Source organism: Stenella coeruleoalba, assembly GCF_951394435.1.
Source record: "Stenella coeruleoalba genome assembly, chromosome: X".
NCBI classification, from domain to species: Eukaryota; Metazoa; Chordata; class Mammalia; order Artiodactyla; family Delphinidae; genus Stenella; species Stenella coeruleoalba.
Window position 1 is genome coordinate 122,234,624 of NC_137152.1, and position 24,721 is coordinate 122,259,344.

General features: G+C 51.2%; 2 protein-coding genes across 2 annotated transcripts; one reads left to right on the forward strand and one right to left on the reverse strand.

Annotated features, from left to right (window-relative positions):
• Positions 1-260: 260 nt before the first annotated feature.
• Positions 261-11,683, forward strand: TEX28 (testis expressed 28; the record flags this gene model as incomplete). Its single annotated transcript, XM_079911056.1, is given in 5 exon segments — positions 261-405; positions 9,378-9,423; positions 10,501-10,636; positions 10,911-11,025; positions 11,028-11,683. Coding segments are annotated over 5 exon segments (771 nt in total). The 3' UTR covers positions 11,357-11,683.
• OPN1LW (opsin 1, long wave sensitive) lies at positions 11,683-22,233 on the reverse strand (the record flags this gene model as incomplete). The annotated part of the gene is made up of 6 exons (XM_079910521.1): positions 22,092-22,233; positions 18,939-19,235; positions 16,899-17,067; positions 15,569-15,734; positions 14,026-14,265; positions 11,683-11,793 (listed from the first exon to the last, which is right to left on the reverse strand). The coding sequence occupies exons 1-6, from the start codon at positions 22,201-22,203 to the stop codon at positions 11,683-11,685; spliced, it is 1,095 nt and encodes a 364-aa protein (XP_079766647.1). The 5' UTR covers positions 22,204-22,233.
• Between the last annotated feature and the right edge of the window lie 2,488 nt (positions 22,234-24,721).

The window sequence follows — 24,721 nt, forward strand, 5'->3', positions numbered from 1 at the left end:
TGTCTCCTGACTCGCTCTGACTCTGTGGATGGCTCCGGAGTCCCGCTCACGAGGGGCTGAAGAGCTCGTCTCAGCAGAGCAGCCAGGAACTGTGCCGCCGACTGTCCCAGGCACTCTGTGCGAACGCCACGTGGGCTTCCGGGTGCTCCCGGAAGCCCCAGGAAGATGAGGGAGAAAGTTCTAGACGTCTCTTTACCGAGAAACTGGTTGGATCAGAAGAGCACGTGAGGAGGCGCTCTGCTACGGAAGCAGCAGTAGCCATGCGCACTGAGGGCCTGAGGTCCCAAGGCTTGGCGCCTCCGGAAGCGAAAGACACGCCCATTGGCCTTCCACCAATAGGAAGGCCTCCTGCGAGGCTGCGGAGTTGGGGGAGCGAACTTGGCGATGCAGAGCCCGTTGTGGCAAGTACGTCCATTTGTCTTTACAGGTGGTTTTCTACTGTGATTGATAATGTCATAAACCTATTCTTATTTCTTTGGTTTGTTTTAACTTTTGAATTTTATTTTATGTATTTTTTTATACAGCAGGTTCTTATGAGTTACCCAGTTTATACCTATTAGCGTACATATGTCAATCCCAATCTCCCAATTCATCACACCACCACACCCCTGCCCCCAACACTTTCCCACGTCGGTTTCCATATGTTTGTTCTCTACATCTGTGTGTCTATTTCTGCCCTGCAAACCAGTTCATCTGTTCCATTTTTCTAACTTCCACATATATGCATTAATATACGATATTTGTTTTTCTCTTTCTGACTTCCTTCACTCTGTGTGACGGTTTCTAGATCCACCCACGTCTCTACAAATGACCCAATATCGTTCCTTTTTATGGCTGAGTTATATTTCATTGTATATATATTTACCACGTCTTCTTTATCCATTCGTCTGTCAATGGACAGTTAGGTTTTTTCCATGTCCTGGCCCTTGTAAATAGTGCTGCAATGAACACTGGGGTATGTGTGTCTTTTTGAATTATGGTCTTTTCAGGGTATATGCCCAGTCGTGGGATTGCTGGGTTGTGTGCTAGCTCTATATTTAGTTTTTTAAGGAACCCTCATACTGTTCTCCATAGTGGTTGTATCAATTTACATTCCCACCAACAGTGCAAGAGGGTTCCCTTTTCTCCACACCCTCTCCAGCATTTATTGTTTCTAGATTTTTTGATGATGGCCATTCTGACTGGTGTGAGGTGATAACCTCATTCCAGTTTTGTTTTGCAATTCTCTAATGATTAATGACGTTGAGCATTCTTTCAAGTGTTTGCTGGCAATCTGTATATCTTCTTTGGAGAAATGTCTATTTAGGTCTTCTGCCCATTTTTGGATTGGAGTGTTTTTTTTTTTAATATTGAGCTGCATGGGCTGTTTATATATTTTGGAGATAAATCATATGTCCGTTGATTCATTTGCAAATATTTTCTCCCATTCTGAGGGTTGTCTTTTTGTCTTGTTTGTAGTTTCCTTTGCTTTGCAAACGCTTTTAAATTACCTTAGGTCCCATTTGTTTATTTTTCTTTTTATTTCCATTACTCTAAGAGGTGGTTCAAAAAGATCTGCTGTGATTTATGTCAAAGTGTGTTCTTCCTATGTTTTCCTCTGAGAGTTTTATAGTGTCCGGTCTTACTTTTAGGTTTTTAATCCATTTTGAGCTTATTTTTGTGTATGGTGTTAGGGAGTGTTCTAATTTCATTCTTTTACATGTAGCTGTCCAGTTTTCCCAGCACCACTTATTGAAGCGGCTGTCTTTTCTCCATTGTATATCCTTGCCTCCTTTGTCATAGATTAGTTGACCATAGGTCATGGGTTTAGCTCTGGGCTTTCTATCCCGTTCCATTGATCTATATTTCTGTTTTTTTGCCAGTACCGTATTGTCTTGATAACTGTAGCTTTGCAGTATAGTGCGAAGTCAGGGAGTCTGATTCCTCCAGCTCCATTTTTTTCCCTCAAGACTGCTTTGGCTATTCAGGGTTTTCTGTTTCTCTGTACAAATTTTAAGATTTTTTGTTCTAGTTCTGTAAAAAATGCCATTGGTAATTTGATAGGGATTGCTTTGAATCTGTAGATTGCTTTGGGTAGTATAGTCATTTTCACAAAATTGATTCTTCCAATCCAGGAACATGGCATATCTCTCCATCTGTTTGTATCATCTTTAATTTCTTTCATCAGTGTCTTATACTTTTCTGCATACAGGTCTTTTGTCTCCCTAGGTAGGTTTATTCCTAGACTTTTTATTCTTTTTGTTGCAATGGTAAATGGGAGTGTTTCCTTAATTTCTCTTTCAGATTTTTCATCATTAGTGTATAGGAATGCCAGATTTCGGTGCATTAATTTTGTATCCTGCTACTTTACCAAGTTAATTGATTAGTTCTAGTAGTTTTCTGGTGGCATCTTTAGGAATCTCTATGTATAGTATCATGTCAGCTACAAACAGTGACAGTTTTACTTCTTCTTTTCCAATTTGGATTCCTTTTATTTCTTTTTCTTCTCTGATTGCCGTGGCTAGGACTTCCAAAATTATGTTGAATAACAGTGGTGAGAGTGGACTTCCTTGTCTTACTCCTGATCTTAGAGGAAATGCTTTCAGTTTTTCTCCATTTAGAATGATGTTTGCTGTGGGTTTGTCGTATATGGCCTTTATTATGTTGAGGTAGGTTCCCTCTATGCCCACTTTCTGGAGATTTTTTTTTATCATAAATGGGTGTTGAATTTTGTCAAAAGCTTTTCCTGCCTCTATTGAGATGGTCATATGTTGTTTTTCTTCAATTTGTTAATATGGTGTATCACATCGATTGTTTTGCATATATTGAAGAATCCTTGCATCCCTGGGATAAATCCCACTTGATCATGGTGTATGATGCTTTTAATATGTTGTTGGATTCTGTTTGCTAGTATTCTGTTGAGGATTTTTACAACTATATTCATGAGTGATATTGGTCTGTACTTTTCTTTTTTTGTAGTATCTTTGTCTGGTTTTGGTATCAGGGTGATGGTGGCCTCATAGAATGAGTTTGGGAGTGTTCCTTTCTCTGCAATTTTTTTGGAAGAGTTTGAGAAGGATGGGTGTTAGCTCTTCTCTAAATGTTTGATAGAATTCACCTGTGAAGCCATCTGGTCCTGGACTTTTGCTTGTTGGAAGATTTTTAATCACAGTTTTAATTTCATTACTTGTGATTGGTCTGTTCATACTTTCTATTTCTTCCTGGTTCAGTCTTGGAAGGTTATACCTTTCTAAGAATTTGTCCATTTCTTCCAGGTTGTCCATTTTATTGGCATAGAGTTGCTTGTAGTAGTCTCTTAGGATGCTTTGCATTTCTGCAGTGTCTCTTGTAACTTCTCCTTTTTCATTTCTAATTTTATTGATTTGAGTCCTCTCCCTCTTTTTCTTGATGAGTCTGGCTAAAGGTTTATCAATTTTATCTTTTCAAAGAACCAGCTTTTAGTTTCATCGATCTTTTTATTTTATTTTAGTCTCTATTTCATTTATTTCTGCTCTGATCTTTCTGATTTCTTTCCTTCTACAAACTTTGGGTTTTCTTTCCTCTAGTTGCTTTAGGTGTAAGGTTAGGTTGTTTATTTGAGATTTTTCTTGTTTCCTGAGGTAAGATTGTATTGCTGTAAATTTCCCTCTTAGAACTGCTTTTGCTGTGTCCCATAGGTTTTGGATTGTCATGTTTTTGTTGTCATTTTTCTCTAGGTATCTTTTGATTTCCTCTTTGACTTCTTTAGTGATCTCTTGGTTATTTAGTAACATATTGTTTAGCCTCCATGTGTTTGTGTTTTTTACTTTTTTTTCTCTGTAATTGATTTCTAATCTCATAGTGTTGTGGTCAGAAAAGATGCTTGATATGATTTCAATTTTCTTAAATTTACTGAGGCTTGCTTTGTGACCCAAGCTGTGATCTATCCTGGAGAATGTTCCGTGCGCACTTGAGAAGAAAGTGTAATCTGCGGTTTTTGGATTGAATGTCCTATAAGTATCAATTAAATCTATCTGGTCTATTGTGTCATTTAAAGCTTGTGTTTCCGTATTAATTTCCTGTTTAGATGATCTGTCCATTGGTGTAAGTGAGGTATTAAAGTCCCCCACTATTGCTACTCCAGCTTTCTTTTGATTTCCATTTGCATTGAATATCTTTTTCCATCCCGTCACTTTCAGTCTGTATGTGTCCCTAGGTGTGAAGTGGGTCTCTTGTGGACAGCATATATATGGGTCTTGTTTTTGTATCCATTCAGCGAGCCTGTGTCTCTTGGTTGGAGCATTTAATCCATTCACGTTTAAGGTAATTATCGATATGTACGTTCCTATTACCATTTTCTTAATTGTTTTGGGTTTGTTTTTGTAGGTCCTTTTCTTCTCTTGTGTTTCCCACTTAGAGAAGTTCCTTTAGCATTCGTTGTAGAGCTGGTTTGGTGGTGCTGAATTGTCTTAGCTTTTGCTTGTCTGAAAAGCTTTTGATTTCTCCTTCGAATCTGAATGAGATCCTTGCCGGGTAGAGTAATCTTGGTTGTAGGTTCTTCCCTTTCATCACTTTAAATATGTTATGCCACTCCCTTCTGGCTTGTAGTGTTTCTGCTGAGAAATCAGCTGTTAACCATATGGGAGTTCTCTTGTATGTTATTTTTCGTTTTTCCCTTGCTGCTTTCAATAATAAACTTTCTTTGTCTTTAATTTTTGCCAATTTGATTACTGTGTGTGTCGGTGTGTTTCTCCTTGGATTTATCCTGCATGGGACTCTCTGCACTTTCTGGACTTGTGTGGCTGTTTCCCTTCCCATGTTAGGGAAGTTTTCGACTATAATCTCTTCAAGTGTTTTCTCGGGGCCTTTCTCTCTCTCTTCTCCTTCTGGGACCCCTATAATGCGAATGTTGTTGCGTTTAATGTTGTCCCAGAGGTCTCTTAGGCTGTCTTCATTTCTTTTCATTCTTTTTTCTTTATTCTGTTCCACAGCAATGAATTCCACCGTTCTGTCTTCTAGGTCACTTATCCGTTCTTCTGCTTCAGTTATTCTGCTATTGAATCCTTCTAGTGTATTTTTCATTTCAGTTATTGTATTGTTCACATCTGTTTGTTAGTTCTCTAATTCTTCTAGGTATTTGTTCTTTAATTCTTCTAGGTCTTTGTTAAACATTTCTTGCATCTTCTCGATCTTTGCCTCCATTCTTTTCCTGAGGTCCTGGATCATCTTCACTATCATTATTCTGAATTCTTTTTCTGGAAGGCTGCCTATCTCCACTTCATTTAGTTGTTTTTCTGGGGTTTTATCTTGTTTCTTCATCTGGTACATAGCCCGCTGCCTTTTCATCTTGTCTGTCTTTCTGTGAATGTGGTTTTTGTCCCACAAGCTGCAGGACTGTAGTAGTTCTTGCTTCTGCTGTCTGCCCTCTGGTCAACATGTGAATTCATTCAGAGCCCTGAGCAGTGGGAGCTGCAGCCCTGACTCCAGCAGAGGCCTGAGGCCCAGTTGGTCCTCAGCAGGGAGTGTCAGGATGGGCACTGGGGGCTCCTGAGCACCTTTTATCAGCGTCTGTGGCCTCAGATTGAGGAGCAGTAACCTCGGGAGCTGGAGCAGTCCATTCACTGTGAAATTCCTCCTCATGTGTGGCCTCTTCTGCAGCCCCTGCCCTTCCTTTCCAATCTCTTCAGGATCTGTGGAGGTGATTTTCATAGGACACTACAACCAAATTGGAAATCTTGGGATTCCTAAAAGCCCCTTTGTCCAAATAAGATTTCCAAGGTTGGATTTATATAAAGCAAGACCAGAGCTCGATGGCTGTTACGAATATCCTCATACGTTTCTATACTGCCTAGGCCAATGGGACTGTTGTGCTCTAGTAAGTTTTTAACCCGTAGCAAATCAGAAGCTGCCAGCCATGCAGGGGAGCAGAGAGACCTACCTCCCTGCAAGACTCTGCATGAATTCTGCAAGCGTGCACTTCTAAGCCACCACCCTCCTCACACATCACCACCACCAGCAGCATTGGACTGTGGTGGGAGTGTGAAATAAGCTTTCATCGTCTTTAGCCACAGACATTTTCTGGTCGTTGGCTACAGCAGTTAGCCTATCCTGATTAATATACATTAGAAACAAAAGAGCAGGTCTGTACGATTCGGATTTACCAGGAGAAATGGAGAATGGGCTGAAGAAGACTTAATGTAGTAACAGTGACAACAGGGAGCGTGTAGCATTGATCACCTGTAGCGTTCAATGCCCACTTTACAGACAGGGAAACAGAGTTTCAGCTCAATGAAGTGTCACCCAGTGTCCACAAATGTGTGGTCACTACCCAGGCCTGTGCAATTGTCATGTCTTCTCTGGTGCGTCACATTTGACGTTTCAAAATGAAAAGTTCTGTGACACTTCTTACACGTTATATCTGTTTGCTTTCAAGAGGGCTTTTGAATTTTTCAATTGAGACAAAATTCACAAAACATGAAATTATTCATTTTAAAGTCTACAGTGGAATTTAGTGCATTCACAGTGTTGTGCAACCACCACCCTATCTAGTTCTAGAACATTTTCATCACTCTAGAAGGAGACCCCGCCACTCCCCATTCGCCTTCCCTCAGCCCCTGGTAACCAGCAATCTGTTTTCTGTCTCTCTGGATTTGTCTATACTGGGACATTTCATGTAAATGGAAGCATATGTTATATAGGCCTTTGTGTCTTACTTCTTCAACCCAGTGTAATGATTTTGAGATTCATCCACGTTGCACACAGAAACAATTCATTCCTTCTTGCTCAGCAGTGCTCTGTGCTGTGAATGCAGTGCGTTACCCATTCATCTGCTGCCAGTTGGGGCTGTTATGAATAGAGCTGCTATGAACATTGTTCTACACATCTTTTTGTGAACATATGCTCTCATATGTGGAATTGTTGGATAATAGGGTAGACGTATAGTCAACTTTTTTTAAAATTTTTAAAATTTTATTTATTTATTTTTGACTGTGTTGGGTCTTCATTTGCTACACGTGGGCTTTCTCTAGTTGTGGCAAGCAGGGGCTACTCTTCATTGTGGTGCATGGGCTTCTCACTGTGGTGACTTCTCTTATTGCAGAGCACAGGATCTAGGCACACGGGCTTCAGTAGTTCCGGCACACAGGCTCAGTAGTTGTGGCTCGCGGGCTCTAGAGCGCAGGCTCAGTAGTTGTGGCGCGCGGGCTTAGTTGCTCCTCAGCACGTGGGATCCTCCCGGACTGGGGCACGAACCCATGTGCCCTGCATCAGCAGGCGGACTTTCAACCACTGTGCCACCAGGGAAGCCCTGGTCAACTTTTAAAGAAGCTGTTTTCCAACATTGTTGTACCATTTTATGTTCCCACCAGGAGTGTGTGAGAGTTCTGGTTGCTCCACGCTCTTGCCAACACTTGGTATGGTCAGTCTTTGCAACTTTAGCCCCTTAAATTCAGGTGTCACTTGGTGCCCCTAAGCTCCAGATTGTGTCAGCATAGCCCAGATTTTCTCAACCTGAACACCACTGACATTTTTGACCAGATGATTCTCTGTTGTAGGAGGCCGTCCTGTGCATTGCAGGATATTTAGCCGTGTCCCTGGTCTCTACACACTAGATGCCAGTAGCACCCCGGAGGGATTTCGTCTGGCTGTCCTAACAAGGTATGCCAAACTTGGTGGCTGTAAACAACAGAAATTTATTCTCTCATGGTTCTGGAGTTGAGCAGTCTGAAATCAGTTTTCCTTGGGCAAAGCGTGTCGGCAGGGCTGTATCCCTGTGGAAGCTCTAGGGGACAATCTGTTCCTGGCCTCTTGCAGCTTCTAGGGGCTGCGGGCTTCCTTAGCCTGTGGCCTTGTCACTCCAGTCTTCAAGGGCAGCATCTTCCCCTCTCCCTCTGCTCGGTCCATCTTCTGAGGATGCGTGTGATGGCACACGTGCTCGGGAGGAGCTGCTCTGTCCCTGCCATGTTACCCCATCTGACCCGTGCTGCCTCACCCCTCGTACCTCTTTCTCCACCTCAGACTTCTCCTCCAAGTTTCAGGCTGTTAGGCTCTAGCTCAGTTTGTCAAAGCCCATGCTCAGATGTGAACAAGAATATACTCTTCTGCAACAACAATAATGTCTGAGACCACTTGTATTGGAGAGGGTGGCCTTAACAGCTTTGGAAGATTTGGGGGGCATTTTGGTTGACTGACCATGATTTTGTCTTTGTAAGAGCATTTTCCACAGTGGTGCATTTGCCTCCGCGGCTGTAGGAGATGGACAGAGAGGAGTCCTTGACCAAGGGAGGGACAAGAGAGGAGAGTCAGCCGTGTCACAAGCCAGGACGGTGCTGCTGCCTTGCAGAGGGCGAGGAGGCTGGGCGCTGGAGAGAAGGGGAGATGGAGGGAATAGCCTTATACATTAACATCTTCTTATTTAGGAATCCCTTCAAGAATGTGTTTAAGAGTATAGTCATGGGGGCTTCCCTGGTGGCGCAGTGGTTGAGAGTCCGCCTGCCAATGCAGGGGACAAGTGTTTGTGCCCCGGTCCGGGAAGATCCCACATGCCACGGAGCGGGTGGGCCTGTGAGCCATGGCCGCTGAGCCTGCGTGTCCGGAGCCTGCGCTCCGCAACGGGAGAGGCCACAACAGTGAGAGGCCTGCATACTGCAAAAAAAAAAAAAAAAAAAAGAGTATAGTCATGGGACTTCCCTGGTGGTCCAGTGGTTGAGAATCTGCCTTTCAATGCAGGGGACGTGGGTTCGAGCTCTGGTCGGGAAACAGATCCCACACGACGCGTAGCAACTAAGCCCGTGGGCTGCAACTACTGAGCTTGTGCGCCTCAACTAGAGAGACTGTGTGCTGCAAACTACAGAGCCCACGTGCCCTGGAGCCCTGGAGCCCACGCGCCACAACTAGAGAGTAGCCCGCGTGCCACAACTAAGCCCCGACACAGCGAAATAAATAATAAATAAATTTTTAAAAAATCATAAAATTTTTAAAAAGAGTATAGTCAAACATTCTTATAAATATATATTAATGAAGAAGCTACGTGTTGACTTCGTACTTGTGAAGAACATATTCATGAATTTACACTTGGACGTGGTTAGTATCTTAAATGTCCTTGCAGCTCCATCCTTCATGTAAATGGGGAATCTGCTTTCGGGGTGGACACCCCACCATCTCCCTGTCTTTGTGGGTGGTAGCCTCAGCCACATTGTCAGACCAATCTCTTCTCAACAGGGAACAAGGCAGAGACTGATGGAATAGTCCTTGAAATACCATCACGAACTGGCTCTTAATTAATTGGCTTCAGCAAATGCGTGTTCAGCTTCTCAGCTGCCTGGGGGCCATCTCCACGTGGTGCCATTCAAGTCCCTGAAGTAGGACCTAGTTGACCCGCTCACCTCCCATTCCCTGTCGGTGCCTGTGCTTCTCTGCAGGGCCCCGGGCCCCAGCCGTTCTCCAGCCTCACCACCCCTGGCTCAGGTCAGGCCTTCCTTGGCTCTTCCCTAAAGACCTAGGAGCTGCTGTTTGGAAATATTCCAAACCCAGGGAAAAACAGAGAAGAACATGATGAAGGTTATATGACCGCCCCCAGCTTTCTCAAGTCTTAATATATTTGCTTCAAATTTTTTTTAAGAAATAAAAGTTTAAAAGATGATTCGCCTGAAACTCTCACATTCCCCGTCCCCCTTTCTGCCCACCTCACTATCCTCACTAGGCGCTTTTCCAGGCATGTTTTTAGACTTTTGCTACTTACATACGTGGCCATAAACAACAGGTCGTGATGTTTTATTTGTGTTTTTTTTAACAGGTCTACTGAGATATAATTTACTTGCCATAAAATGCACCATTTTAACTGTTTCAATGATCTTTAGTAAATTTACTGAGTCGTGCAGTCGTTACCACAGTCCGATTTTGGTTTTTGTTTTAAACAGCTTTATTGAGCTACAATTCACATCCCATACAATTCAGCCACTTAAGTGTAAAGTTCAGGGTTTTTAGCAAAATATTCACAGAGCAGTCTCAGTCCAGAACATTGTCGTCGCTTCCAAAAGAAATTCCATCCCCACTAGCAGTCAGTCCCCACCTCCTACCCCGTCCAGCCCCCGGAGATCACAGCTTTATTTCTGTCTTTGTGGACTGGCCTATTCGGGACATTTCTTCTAAAAGGAATCATACAACATGTGGTCTTTTGTGACTGCTCCATCACTGTAATCCACAGACTTCTATGGAAGAACTACTGCAAACCAAGCACTGGTGCGGGACTCTGTATGGAATTTAACAGCACTCACGGACAGTTTAGATCTCGATTTGTGCAACTTCTAGTTTATTGCTATTTTTGTAAAGCCGTTACAAAAGAGTGACTATATATAAAAGATACATGAATATCGGTGTGGGTGTGTGGCTGACGTGCACCTGGGGTGTTCTGAGGCAGCCCTGGAGGAGGAGGAGGAAGGTGGATTCTGAACCCAAGTCTAGTCCTGAGGGAGGACCGCTCAGCCCCAGAACAAGCTTGGGGCCGGGCGCTCAGGGAGTGTTACTTTCTCTTTTGCTCCCAAGACAAGTGCAGCTGGAAGGACAGGTGAATGAGCACCTACAGGGGCACCTGGACAACATTTACCACCTCAAACAGAATCTGGCCTGCACCGAGGAGAGAATGGCCTATCTGTCCTACGAGAGAGCCAAGGAGATACGGGTGAGAACCTCACAGGGGGACCTTGTGAGAAGCGGCCAGTGAGAAGGCCGTGGGGACGAGAGAAGCAGATGAGTGAATCCGCTCTGACACCCCTGAACCGAGGGAAGAGGCAGGTCCTCAAGCTGTGCCCCACAGCATCCCGTGTTCCCGCTCATGCCGCCCTTTCCCCGGCTCCGGCTCCGGCTTAGCCGATCTGGGAACTCGCACGCTGAGGCTCCGGTGCCCCCGGCGGGCGGGAGGTCGGCGTGACAGCGTCACTCTCTTCCTCCTGCAGGAGGTTATGGACACGTTCAAGAGCCGTGTAGCCAAGTTGGAGGCTCTGCAGCAGGTGACCCAACTGGAGGTGACGGAGAGCGTGCGTAGCCGGCCCCGGGGCTGCCTGTGCCGCTGGGCGCGCCGCTGCTCACGCTGGCCACCGTCCTCCGCGTCCTGGTCTCCAGCGCGTGCGCCTGCCCAGTGCCGCTGCTGAGCTCGCGCCTGCGCACGGCCACCGCGCTCCTGCTCGTCGGGCTGGGTGCCCTGGCCTGGCGGAGAAGCAGCGTGCCGTCCCCGCCGCAGACTGGCAGGCCCGGGTCCCCTCCAGATGGAGACTGTGTTCCGGGGATTCCAAGCCTCTTCCAGAGGGGCCTTAAAGGGCCTGGCTTCGCTAGCTCCTCCCGCCTCCCCAGACAGCTGCTTCTCGGCTCTCCCTTTCTTGTTCCATCACCAGCAGCCCAATGAGAGGTACGTGGACGCCCGCCCGCCTCGCGCTCGCCTTTCTTGCGATCTTTCTATCCCGTCTGTAGACACGAGGCTTAGAAAAGATGAGCAACTCCAGAGTACGGTGCTGTGCCCCTCTCTCCCCCACGTGCTCTCTCACGACCCAGTGACCCAGCGCTCAGAGGCTCGAGTGCCCCAAAACTGCAGTGGCAGCCTCTATGACTCGGTTGCTTTTGGCAAAGAGAAACTACATTTATTTCACAGGGATGGAGAAAAGGGGCAGGGGCGGGGTGGCCGAAGCCCCGGAGGGTGGGACCGGTTACGTTTTCCAGTGGGAGACAGGCGACTCAGGCAGGTGACACCGAAGAGACAGATGAGGCCTCTGTTTTGGAAACGCTGGAGAGTTCAGAGCTGTCATCCACCTTCTTCCCAAAAAGCTGCAAGATGCAGTTTCGAAACTGCAGGACAGAAAGTGTTACTGAGCAGAGCAGGCAGGGCCAACATGCTAGGCTAAATGTAATGCTGGGGCACTCCGAGGAGAGCGCTCACTCAGTGTCACCTTGATGGCTCACACACTCACAATCTACAGGGACAATGGGGGCAGCCTCCAGTTACTCCTTGCACATGGCGATGGTCTATTCCTGAGTATTCGATTATCTAAGTCATGTAGTTTAGCAGTTGACGGTGACTACTGTGGGCCCAATTGTGCCCCCCAGAGATATGTTCAAGTCCTGACCCCTGGAGCCTGTGACTGTCACCTTATTTGGAAATAGTCTCTGCAGATGTGATTAAGATGCATATTATCATGAGGTCGTGCTGGAGTAGGGTGGGCGCTAATCCAATGACTGGTGTCCTCATGAAAACAAGGGAACTTGGAATCAGACCCAGAGGGAAGGTAAAGGCAGAGATTGGGGAGACTCATCTACAAGCCAGGGGACACCAGAGGTTATGGGTACCTGTCAGGACCTAGGAGAGGGGCCTGGAACACCAGAGGTTACGGGTACCTGTCAGGACCTAGGAGAGGGGCCTGGAACAGACTCTTTCTAAGAAACCGCCAACACTGCCCACACCTTGATCTCAGATCTCTTGCCACCAGAACGATCATCTCTTCAGCAAAGAGAGTCTTCTGGCGTCAGGAGCGCTCTGCTCTTTGCTGCTCCACCCCTAAAGGCATGTGGGCTCTATTCACTTCTCAGATGGTATCTCCTGTCGTCACTGAGTTAAGAACAATGCTTTGAGGATACAAAGCATTGCTGTATATTTTGGGCCTCTTCTCGACTACATCCAGCTACTCCAACATCAAAACTCTTTAAAAAAAACCCCATAATTGCTGAAATCCATAACATTGGGCTGGACAGCAGAACTGACTCAGCTGAAGAGCTGGCAGATGAGGCTGAGGAGTTCAGCTCTTCAGCTGAGTCAGTTCTGCTGTCCAGCCCCATTCTTGTTATTGATTTCAGCAATTATGGGTTTTTTTAAGAGTTTTGATGTTGGAGTAGCTGGACGTAGTCGAGAAGAGGCCCGAAATATACAGCAAATGCCTCTGCTTTGAATTCTCAAAGCATTGTTCTTAACTCAGTGATGATAGGAGATATAATCTACATACCGGGCACCCACTCTGTACTAGACTGTGTCCTCGGGGCATCAGCAGCAAACCAAAATGAGCAAAATTCCACGTCTTTGTGGAGCTCAATTCCAGAACATTCTCTCTTGAATGCAACAGGAAGGGATAACAGTGTGGAAAGCAAAGTTCGAAAGTCTGGAGAGTCTGGAAGTGCAGATGATTGTAGAGGAGGGGGAGTTCTAGAAGGAGAGAATGGAAAGGCTCAAGTAAAGACAATACTTGGCAAGATGGCCTAGGATTCCACAACCAAAAGCCAGACCTAAAAAGAGACCCATGTGAAAGACAGGAAACAGTGGTCAGGTGCAGAGCTGTGCTCTGGGTGTTGAGGTGCCAACAGTGGAGTCCCGGGGACTCCTTTGTGGTGCCGGTCCTACTTGATACTTAGACGTTACCATGGTGAGATGGGACGCCCCTGAGGGGGTGGTATTTCTGACCCACAGACCTTGCTGGTCATCATCAAGTCCCATCACAGCTGCACCTTAGTGAAGTGGATACGATGGATTCAAGGACGAATAAGGCAAATTGCACTTGGAAGATGATGAGCCTGGATCACCCGTAACCTACTAAGAGGCCTAGGACTTGTGGGCTGCCATCTAGCAAGACCACAGCATGTCCTGCCTGAACTAACCCATAAAGTCACAGCAGCCAAAGATCAGCCCAGGCAAGAAGGGCCTCTTTGTGTCCTGGTCACTGTTAGCGTTTGAAGATGGAAAGATTAAGTTCAAGAGAAGAGTTGTGTCTATGAAATCAAGAAGGGCATGCCTAGGGGACATATAGACACGATCTGGCAATCCTAGGCTGTCTGAGCTCCGGGCTCGCCCAAAGGCCAGCAGAGGGGAGGGGCGCGCAGCACACAGTGCACTGGAGGAAATGCCCACCCTCAGCCCCAGATCATAAAGGGATCCAGAGGGAGGGCTGGCTGGGGCTGGGTCGCATGCTCGGCCTTCCCCGGTTATTGTCCTGGGGGTCATTGTCAGTCCTCCCACAGACACGCTTCCAGGTGGGGGCCATCCCTGGGCTCTTCCGGGGTCCATTTCCGGTTTGCTGTGTGCACCGCGTGACTCACCTGCCGGTTCATAAAGACATAGATAATGGGGTTGTAGATGGTGGCACTTTTGGCGAAGTAGGATGGCAGGGCGGCCACCAGAGGGTGGAAGGCGTAGCCAGGGTGGGCAGCGGCGAAGCACGCAAAGAATGTGTAGGGCCCCCAGCAGACGCAGTACGCAAAGATCATCACCATCACCATGCGGGTTACCTCCTTCTCCGCCTTCCGGGTGGATTCGGATTCTTTCTGCTGCTTCGCCACCTGGGGGGGACAGAGAGTGGCCCTGGGGACATTGAGTGGGAGGACCCCTCAGGGCTCCGTACCCCAGGGGACTCCATGTTGCTGCTGCTTGGGTAGCTGGTCAGGGAGGGTAGCGGGGAGAAGCAGACGGGCCCAGCTGTGCAGTACCCGGGCCACCCGAGTGGGGCCAGCCTTGCGGGAGCTCTTCCAGGCTTGGAGGTGGTACAGCCGGGCTCGGCTAAGACAGCCCCGCACTGCGCTCGCTGAGTTCTTGGCTTAGCTGGCTTGCTGTTAGGAGTCTGTGAAGGAGGTAAGGAGGCTGTGCCTAGCCTCACCTGGTCCCTTACCAGTGTCCCCTCCCATGGTCAGGTCTGAGGGGCCGGGCAGGAGAAGACACAGGGGCGGCCGCCACCTGCTGCGGGCAGGGACTGGCGGCAGACAGCTGAATGGGGACGAGGGGTGACTGAGGGCTGGAGTGCGTTCTGGAGCCTGGGCTGCGCAGCCCAGAGCTCACTCGGACCCAGCTGTGTGCGGATACCTGTGGGAGTCGGCTAAGCAGCTTCCGATCCCTGACCGCCAGCGCGGTGAGGGGAGCGAGGAGGGAACAGGTCACACACTGAAGGCAGTGAGGTCGGGGGAGCTTAGCTCCAGCCCGTGGCCTCCGCCCCACAAAGAGCTCATAAGCACATGCTGATCCGATTGTGGGCACAAGCCGCTTCGTAGAGGAAAGGTGCCGCCCCAGAGGCCTCTTACTCCCTGTGCCAGGCAGGAGCCCAACAGGGACAGATGGCTGGTTGTAGGTAAGCTGATTGACAAAGGGACAACGTACCCACGGTGCTCAGGACCCCGATCTCATTCTCCTGCTTCGCTCTGATTTCCCACACCAGGGGATCCCCTTCCAGGGGGAGGGGGGAGTACAGGTCTGGGGGGCAGATGGCGCGTGAACGGGACACGAGCGCTCCGGCAGCAGCCTTTGCAAAACACCCCTTGACCGGCAAGTGTAGCCTCTGGATCTGGCCGGCTGTGCTCCACTCCGTGGCAGAGGCTGGCGTACCACCCCCGGGATCAGGAGGAAATGCAGCTGTGGTCCCTTATGGGGTCCCTCCACGAGGAGGCGGGCAGTCCCTTCCCACCCTGTAGGGGCGAGGCCGAGGGAGCCAGGGCTGCACCTGCCACCTCGAAGGCATTGGCAGATCCTGGCAATTCCAGGTATCTGGCTTTGGGGCTGGAGAGCGGACTGGGCGGTCCTCTGTGCCAGCCTAGACCTCCCTGGCGTTCACGAGCCTGCCTGCAGGGGTGAAGCTGGGGGGGGTGTGGGGCTCACCGCTCGGATGGCCAGCCACACTTGCAGGTAGCAGAGCACGATAACGCTGAGCGGGATGAAGCAGCAGGTGATCATGAGCGTGATCATGTAAGACTGCACCCCGGGGTAAGAGCTGCCGCTGAACACATCCGGGCCGCACGACGTCTTCAGGCCGTGGGGCCAGTACCTGGGGAGAAGGGCCGGCAGCCCGTCCTGAGGTGGGCAGGGACCCAAGCCCCTGCCCGCCCCAGCGCACCACTGACTCGGGTAGGGTTGCTGGGCTTTTTAGTGAGGTGAAATTCACGTTACACGAATTAACCATTTTTGAAGTGAACAGTTCGGAGGCATTTAGTGCGTTCGCAATGTCGTGCAGCCACCACCTCCGTCTGTGGCTCCGGAGCGTTTTCATCGCCCCCAAAGGAAGCCCTTCAGAAGGGCCTCGGGAAATCCTTGTCCGTCTCCGGTCTCACGTTCCCTTCTGTTTTTACTGAGGTAAGATACACATAACATAATGATGAGGTTTGGTACATTCACAGTGTTGTGCATCCGTCACCGCTATCTGGTTCCACAACATCTTCACAGCCCCAATCACATGCCCTCTTTACGAAGGGAAGGCGAGGCACCCTCGTCTTAACACCCGTGAACCCCTGAGGATTCAATGAGGACGTGTCCAACAGTCACAGCCACTGTGGGCACGGGAGCATGAGGAGGGGACAGACAGGGCCTGGTTCCTCGCACTGATGGCAGCTTCCCAAAGAAAGACCACACCCTCTCCAGACACCACAAGAACTTGTTCACCAGCCTGCAGTGCAAGATACAATTGCAACGGCCTCGTCCCGTCCAGCCCCCTCAAACACCTGAGCCGTTTCCTTGGAAATGCGGGACTTCCCCCAAAGGAGCCACCTGGAGGGGACACTGTAAGCGACAGCCCAGGTGTACCTACGACCCAAGGAGCCTCGGAAAGGGGGCCCCTCAGCAGGTGCAAGAAGGAGGCCTGGGGCAGAGTAGGCAAGAGGGCTCTGGAATCCAAACGTGCCTGTGGCCTCAGCCGGCAGCGTTTCTCTATGTGTTCTCATGAGCTGCTCCTGTTTGGGAGAAACAGACTTTTCCAGAGGCTTGGGGACCACAGGGCCCATTTCCACATTGCAGCCAGGCAGAGTCACGCGTTCACAGACAGTGCGCGCTCCAAGGGGTCTCAGCGAGAGTCAGGTCCATCCTCAGTTTACTCGTGGAGGCACAAAGGCCCAGGGACTGGAAATGATTTGCCCCAAGGTCACAAAGGGAATCACGAGTTTGACCCTCCCTGCTCTGCTCTAAACGAATCGCCTTCCTGGCACCCTGGCACCCTTACCTGCTCCAGCCAAAGATGGGTGGAGCTGTCCACACAGCAGCCCAGATCCAGGAGAAGGCAATGCCCGCAATGGCCAGCTTGGCATCAAATCTCACGTTGCCGAAGGGCTTGCAGACCACCATCCACCTCTCCCAGGAAATGATGGCCAAGGACCAGAGACCGGTGATCCCTGCAGGGGTAGAAGCAGACAGAGGAGGGCTTTGAGGCAACGCTTTTCAAGATCAAGAGGACACCCCCCGGCTACCCGCAAAAGCTAATTCTCTAAAAAGTGTTTTCCGGTCCGGGGAGCAGCGGGTCTCTTGGTCAGTTTCTTTCTCTAACCCCTGCTTTCCCGGCTCCTTCCCCACTGGGCCTGCACCCGCCTCCCCTTGCCTTCTCTGATCTGGCCTCATGGCCCACCTCGCTTCCCATCTCTCTTTTACTCAGCCACCAGCCTTTCTTGTGATGCTGTCAGTGCAACTCCTGACGGCCATGTACACACGTGAGGCCACACTGAGGTACTGCAGTCCCAGCCCAGAGCAAGGAAACAGGACGTGTGCAGAAAGCCGTGCCCCCCTGCCGGTGGGCAGGCCTCCCCTCAGCCCGGGCCTCTCAGCACCGCCCACCATGCAGCGGCCTGTGGATGGAATCCGGGGCTCCATGAGCTGGGGTGGGGAAAATCATGTCTTTGTTTCCACTAAGCTCTACTGGACGCTTGGCCTTCTTTACTTCCATTGCGAGTGTGGTAGCATTAGCAGTGCCCGTGACTTGGTCACTTTACAGGGGTGGCAGACGTTTCCCAATATGACTACATTCATTACTACTTTGACATTTCAGTGACTGTCTGGCCAGATACAGTTATTTGATACCTTAATAAAGAATGGCGTCACGAATACTTCTAAAAATACTGTTAATACTAATACTTTTTGTGTGTGTGTGGCATGCGGGCCTCTCACTGCTGTGGCCTCTCCCGTTGCGGAGCACAGGCTCCGGACGCGCAGGCTCAGCGGCCATGGCTCGCGGGCCCAGCCGCTCCGCGGCATGTGGGATCTTCCCGGACCGGGGCACGAACCCGCGTCCCCCGCACCGGCAGGCGGACTCTCGACCACTGCGCCACCAGGGCAGCCCGATGCTAATGCTTTTAATGAAGGAGTCTGTCACTAGTGTTTAACACTTTGATGGCTGTGTTTCAGCATCATTGGCTTCCTTTGTAATGCTATGGATCTCACTGTGCACATTTGCCAACGTTCTTCTAAGAAGGGGTCCACGGGCTTCCCCAGAGGGCCCCAAAACTGGCGACCCGAGAGCAGACCTCGAGCAGTTACAAAGGCAAGACAGGCGTAAGCGAGGAGCCACCCAGGGGCGCCAGGCACCAGCTACCGAGGTGCACGGAGTGTTGGAACTTGGGATGGACTTTCTCTGCCTAACCTTCCCTGGTAAAGTAACTTGGTGGAGCTGACACCACTAGTAATTCAAGTCATTGACCAGGTCCCCGCTCCCCTGTCCCTCTAGTCCTAGTGTCTTTCTGTCATTCGTCTCCTCAGAATCTGAATTGGAGATCACTTCAGGCGGTAACAAGACAAACCCAAGTTAGATGTGGAAGCTAAGGACCCAGGCATTGTGACCAGGTGGCCCTGGGAAACTTGAAAAATGGGAAGGCAGCTGCAAGCCTTCACTGCTTTGATGGCCGGGGGCCTGGAGACAGGCTGCACGTGGTGAGTGCTGTGGCCCTTGGGCTCCCTGTCATCTCAGGTGGACGCCAAGCTGCAACCCCACAGCCCTTGGTTCTGTCCCTGCACGGAGCCGGGAGCGCAGGTGCTTATGGCCAAAGTTGACGGGAACAGGGTCACAACCCCCGGAGATATTAGCAATGGGGCTGGCAGGATCTAGTTTCAATATCTCGGAGGCCTCCCCTCCCACACTGTTCTGAGATTATGTGGCTCTGTCTGTCCCCGTTCAGAGGTGTGCCTCGAACACGCCCCAGAGGCACACCTGCGGATTTTGCCGCATGAGTGTTTCCTTTACGCACGGGAGGCTGTGCCCAGGCCCCGGCTGGCTTACCACACAAGGAGACAGTGAAGCCCTCCACAATGCACAAGGGGTGGCCCAGCACAAAGTAGCCGTACATCTGGTTCACAACGCTGATGGTGCTGGCAATGACCGTCTCCGCCAGGTCAGCGACGGCCAAGTTCACCAGCATCCAGTTCAGAGGGTGGCGCAGCTTCTTGAACTTCATGGTGGCTGCCAGCACGGGCCCGTTCGTGAAGATGGAGGCGATGAGCACGAAGACCATCCAGACGCTGGTCAGGTGGTACACCCATCTGGGGGCGATGTGGTAATTGGGGCCGTCGAAGGGGTCTGGAGGCAGGAGACACAGAGGGCACAGCTGCATCTGTGCCGCCCCCCTCACCCCATCAGAAGCTCCCCTCAGCCCTCCTGCCTTCCGCCCGCCACACTCACCTTTGCGACTGGTCTTCCCCTCTAGCTTTGCCCGCCTGCAGACAACCTTCCCTCCATCCCGTCTCTCAAGCTCGAGGCCACGGCCTGCTAGATGCCTGCACGGGCATCCTTGAACTTAACAAGGCAGCACCCTTCATCATCGCTGCCGGGTGCCGCGCCCCCCCTTCTGATCTGCGCCCCGCCATATGCCACGTCGGCCTCCTGGAGTGTGGTTGGCTGGCTTGGTCCTCTCCCCCGAACCCTTCTGTGCCTGGGCCTCATTCGCCCCTACCGCAGGGAGCTCCCAGAAACCTGCCGACAATATCTGCAACCACGCTGGATACCACAGGCTCCCAAGGAACAGGCCTTTGACTACGTAACACCTGTGTAGTGCCCGTTTCTGTGCAAAAGGGAGCAGAGGGAAAGCACTGGGGCTGCTGCTGGCCCCGAGAACAGCAACCCCCAAAGCATCTGGAACTAGGAGGCGTGTGGAACGCTCCGGCGTGCAGGCAAGTGAGAGGGGCTGGGATGGTTTCGAAACAAGGCAGCCCAACCGTCCTTCCTGGACCACCCATGGAGTCTGGATCAGGCAGGGATGAGGGCCGTGTGTGGCACAGAAGGGACAGGAGCGCTCCGAACGTGGGAAGCAAAATGAGGGGGCCTCCGGCAGTGCAGCAAAAGCAGGTGCACCGGCCTGCCCCCTTCTCCTGGAAGTTTCAGGTCTAGTTCTGTGAAGAAATGAGCGCGAGAAGGGTATCACAGTCAACTCCCAGGTAAGGGTCTCCTGAGAAGTACAGGGTGGGAGGGAATTGGATATGGGGGCTGGCAGGAAGCCAGCTTGTAAATATTTTATTCCATAATTAGAAAACAACATTAAATTTTAAAAAGCAATCCCTGAAAAATCAAAAATAAAACAAATGGACCTGACCGCATATGCTCTCAGTGGCATGGTCACATAGAGAGGGGCTACTCGGAGGGACTCCAAAAGACGCTAGTCTGCCTATTCGAGCCTGGTGGCACGTTCCCAAAGGATGAAAAGACCCGTCCAAAGGTTAAGCTTTGGGTAGTGATGTTGTTGGCGATAGTGTTGGCGTCATCATTCTGAGACCATTTTGAGTGTGTTTGAGATAAAGCAAATGAGTAACGAAATGATATTCTAATTCCAACTCTACCCACAGCCCTTAAGAACACGATTCTTAGTGGGAGAGAAAGGAGACGCAGAGGTCAAACCCAACTGGCTCCATTGGGGAACCAAGTCACTATTTGGAACTGGGCGAAATAGAAGGAGACTCAAGCATCTCTTCTGCCTTTCCCACGCACACCGTATCCCTGGGCAACCCGATGGCACGTGAGAGCCTGTTTCTCTTTATCAAAGTAGTGAAGCTAATAAATGAAGACAGGGTCACAAGAATCCCAATGTCACCATTTCGAAATCCTGGCATTGAGTGTGAGCAGCTGCCAGCACTGTGGAAAAAGGGACCCCCTCCTAATGGAGCGGGCTCGCCCCAACATCGGACACATCCGCCTGGCTGCCCGGCAGACCTTCAGCTCGGCAGCTCGCTGACGGAAACAGGCGTGGCAGAAGGGTGTGGGGAGCCTTCAGCAAAGTCTGAAGTGGGTGAGTCTGGGGACAACAGACTCGCTTTCTTCAACAAATAAATTGCAAGGAGGTTGAGGGGGAACCTCTAAAAGTATGACCTTGTGGTAGTGTTTTTAAAGAGTCCTCTCTTCTTACAGGTACCCGAAGATTTACAGAGGAAATGATGTGATGTCTTGGATGTGCTTGCAGAAATCGGCAGGAGTGGTTAGCGGAGGGGGTTAGAGATGAAATAAGACAAGTGATGGATACCCGGGGGCCATTATACTCTCCCCTCTACTTTGGTAGACACTTGAACTTTTGAAAAAATTTTACAGTAAGGAATCTTGTGCATCGATGAAGCCCCATGGGCCTCCGGGGAGAGCATTGCTGTGTCTACATCGAGGACATTCTGGGGTGCAGTCAGGTCAAGGTGAACTTCACGGCTGTCAAGGAGCTGGTGTGGCTTCTGGAAACTGCAGCACGTGAGACATTCTTAAAGGAACGGAAGGTCTTTGGTTTGAAGAAGGGACCCGGGGAGGGGGGCCAGGGCTGAGGGTCATTACAGCCCTCAGGTGGGCTGGCATGCCCAGGGCAGAACTCGGGCTGCCTCGATGGACTTTTCGGCTTTCTTTTGGGCCAAAGCCCTCTCTACTGGGACAGCTCGGAGCAGAACAGCTGCCCCGGGAGCCGAGCTAGCCTCTTCCCTAGCATGTACCGCCAGAGGCCGAGGGCTCTGGGCGTGAACTGGGACAAGATGGCCACCACCACCACGGTCTCTTCTCCCCTTAGGCTCTCGAAGTCACTCACCCTCCTGCGGGCCAACCCAGCCTGTCACTCCTGCTGGTGGCCTCCATTTGGCTTTGGGAGATGCAAAGACGAGTCAGGCCCAGTTCCCTCCCTGGCAGCTCAAGGATGAGTGTATTGAGCGCTCAGGGATGAGTGTACTGAGCGCTCACTAGCAGTCTGGGGCCACACGGGAAGAGTTCATGAACTTTCCTGGGACAGGAATTCTCAGAGGGTCTGGGAAGCCCATGTGGTTTGAAAATGTGTATTCGATATTACGGTGTCCTTTCACGTTCAGAGAGGACCCCCCCATTCATGTTATCATGAAGGCTAAGAGAGACGGCCGCTCGGGCCTGTGTCCCAGGAGGGCCGCCGTAGCCAGCGTGACCCAGCCTTGGCCCCTACTCGCTCACCTCTGGTGGAGTTGCTGTTGGTGTAGGTGAAGACGCTCCCCTGGGTGCTGTCCTCGAAGCTGGTCTGCGGCTGCCCACCTGCAAACCTCTGAGGGCCCCACTGCTGGGCCATGGCTCTGGAGAACCCCGTCCCCGATGCCTGCGGACCTGGCGCTGCCCGGCGGTCACGGTGCTTTATACCAGCCCAGCTCTCCTCACCTTAAACGCTCCCAAACCTTTCACCATCTGATCTCTTAATTGGGCCTGGGACTTAGACCTCCTGCTTCCCCACCCCTGGGCCTCCTGGCTCCTCAGGCGAGCCCACGAGGGCGGCTCAGAGGGATTTGCTGGGAGCCGGGCTCAGAGCCAGGGTGGCTGTGGAGGCTGCCGGGGGCCCTCGCTGCTGTTTCCCTGTCCTCTCTTCCCTTCTACCGTCCAGCGTCTGCTCCTAGGCCGGGCAGGCACGAGTGTCGGGCTTTTCAGCCCGAAGCCCAGACCCACCTTTCCCAGCGGCTGCCCCCCGAGTGACGTCGCGGGGCTGAGGCCTGGAACTGGAACCTCCCTGTGGGTCAGACCATCTCGGGGGCCCAGATGGATGCAAGTCGTGCCAGTGGGGCCCCTTCCCCGGGACGGGATGGACAGGCCTGGGGTGGGAGAGACTCCGCCGCACATCTTGCTTCTCCCTCACCCCACCGCCTTGCTCCCCGTGGGCTGCAGCTCGTTCCGTCACCAGGGAGCTCAGCCAGGCCCTCCCAACAGCCCTCCCGAAGCAGCTGAGGGTGCCCAGAAGCCCTCAGACCCCACCTCAACTCTCCCTCCCCTGAGTTGACAACCTTTCCTTGGCCTGCCCGTGACTACAGCCTCGCTCTAGACTTGCCTTCAAAAGCAAAGCTCTCAACAGAGCGTTGCAGGCAGGCTGCCTTCACGGTCCCACTGCAGCCTGGCTGCTGGCATCGCTTACCTGCTAATTGCCCAACTCCGCAGCCTTGCGTGTTTCCACACAAGGCGGCGAATAGGAATGCTCAGAGCAGCATTATTCACAAAAGGTCAAAAGGGAGTCGACAGCTGAATGGATAAACAAAGTGCCCTCTATCCATGCAATGGAATATTATTCAGCCATAATAAGGAGTGGAATTCTGACACATGTTCCAACATGAGTGAACCTTGGAAACGTGATGCTAGGTGCAAGGAGCCAGACACAGAAGACCTCACACTGTATGATTCTGTGTATATGAAATGTCCAGAATAGATAAATCCACAGAGACAGAAAGCAGCCTGGTGGTGCCAGGGGCTGGGCTGGGGGTGATGGAAAGTGACTGCTAACGGGGATGGGGATGCCTTTGGTGGTGATGAAACTATTCTAAAATTAGATGGTGATGGTGCAGCCACTGTGGAAAACAGTTTGGCAATTCCAAAGATTGAAAAATAGAATTACCACGTGATTCAGCAATTCTCCTTCTGGGTACGTAACCAAAAGAACTGAAAGGGGTTTTGAGGGGCTTACGATGCGAACATGGCATGTTTGATGGTACAAGGTCAGATGCCTAGAGCTCAACCCCAGGTTCTTCTGACTTCCAAGGCCATGCTTTTCCCTCTTCCTGGATCCCCGGGGGCTCTGCCTGTCCCCCCGCCACCAGAGTCAAAGAATCAGCGCATCTGAGAATGTGAGAGCCGGAGGTGGGCCCCCTCTGAGATCACCTGCTCAACCTGGTCCCTTCTGAGCACTGGCTTCCCAGCACTGCCATGGACTGGCCAGGTGGCCTTGAGTGGGGTGACCCCTCCCTCTCAGGCCAGGTTCACCTTCTGTCTAAAAGGAGAGGACCCATCCTGCCTGCCCCTGCCTACCCCCCTCCCTCACGGGGCTGCCGCGGGCCCTGTGGAAGCCCTCTGTGAAGCCTCCAGCCGGAGCTGGCCCACCGCTTGCCCAGCCTGCCCCTGTCCAGCATGGCACCAATGACTGAGCTCAGCGGCAGGGCTGCCCCAAGACCCTGGGGAACGAGGGGACAGGGCAAAGGGAGGAGGTGGCGATGGCAGTGAGTCCTGGACCCTCCCCTGGACCGTCTGCAGAGTCGGGTGCTAATTGATGATTAGGGCTAACAGAAGATCAGGTCCAGTTTTAGCCAAAAGCAGATTACTGCCCTGGAAAGTCCCCTGGCACCTGGGCGCACACGTGTGCTTCCCGAGGCCCAGCGAAAGCTCACTGGGTCCTGCACTCCGGCAAAGCGTGGAGAAAAAGGGAGGGGCTCTCGAGAGGGAGATGAAGAAAAGTGAGTGGGGCCAAAATGTGAGTGAGGAGAGATAGGAGGGGGGCGGGGGAGAAAGGGCCCAGCCCGGAGGCTAGCGTGCTTCAGGCAGCGGCCCCCTGGGCAGAGGCCAGGCCCTCCACTCGGCCCTGGGTCACCCGCCCTCGCTCCAGCTGGGGCGCCCCGCCCAGGCTGGAAGATGAGATGTCAGCCTTGTCTCTAATCCAACTACTGCGAAGTTACTCGACATGGAGGTGCTGATTAGGGGCCCTGGGAGCTGGCTGTCACCTTCCTTCAACTCTTGGCTGTGGCCAGCAGACCAGGGGCTTTGTCTTTAATAGCCGGTGGCTGCTACAGCTACAGGGCAAGGAATCCTTTGGCCATTTGCCTTTGACCTTTTTTTTTTTT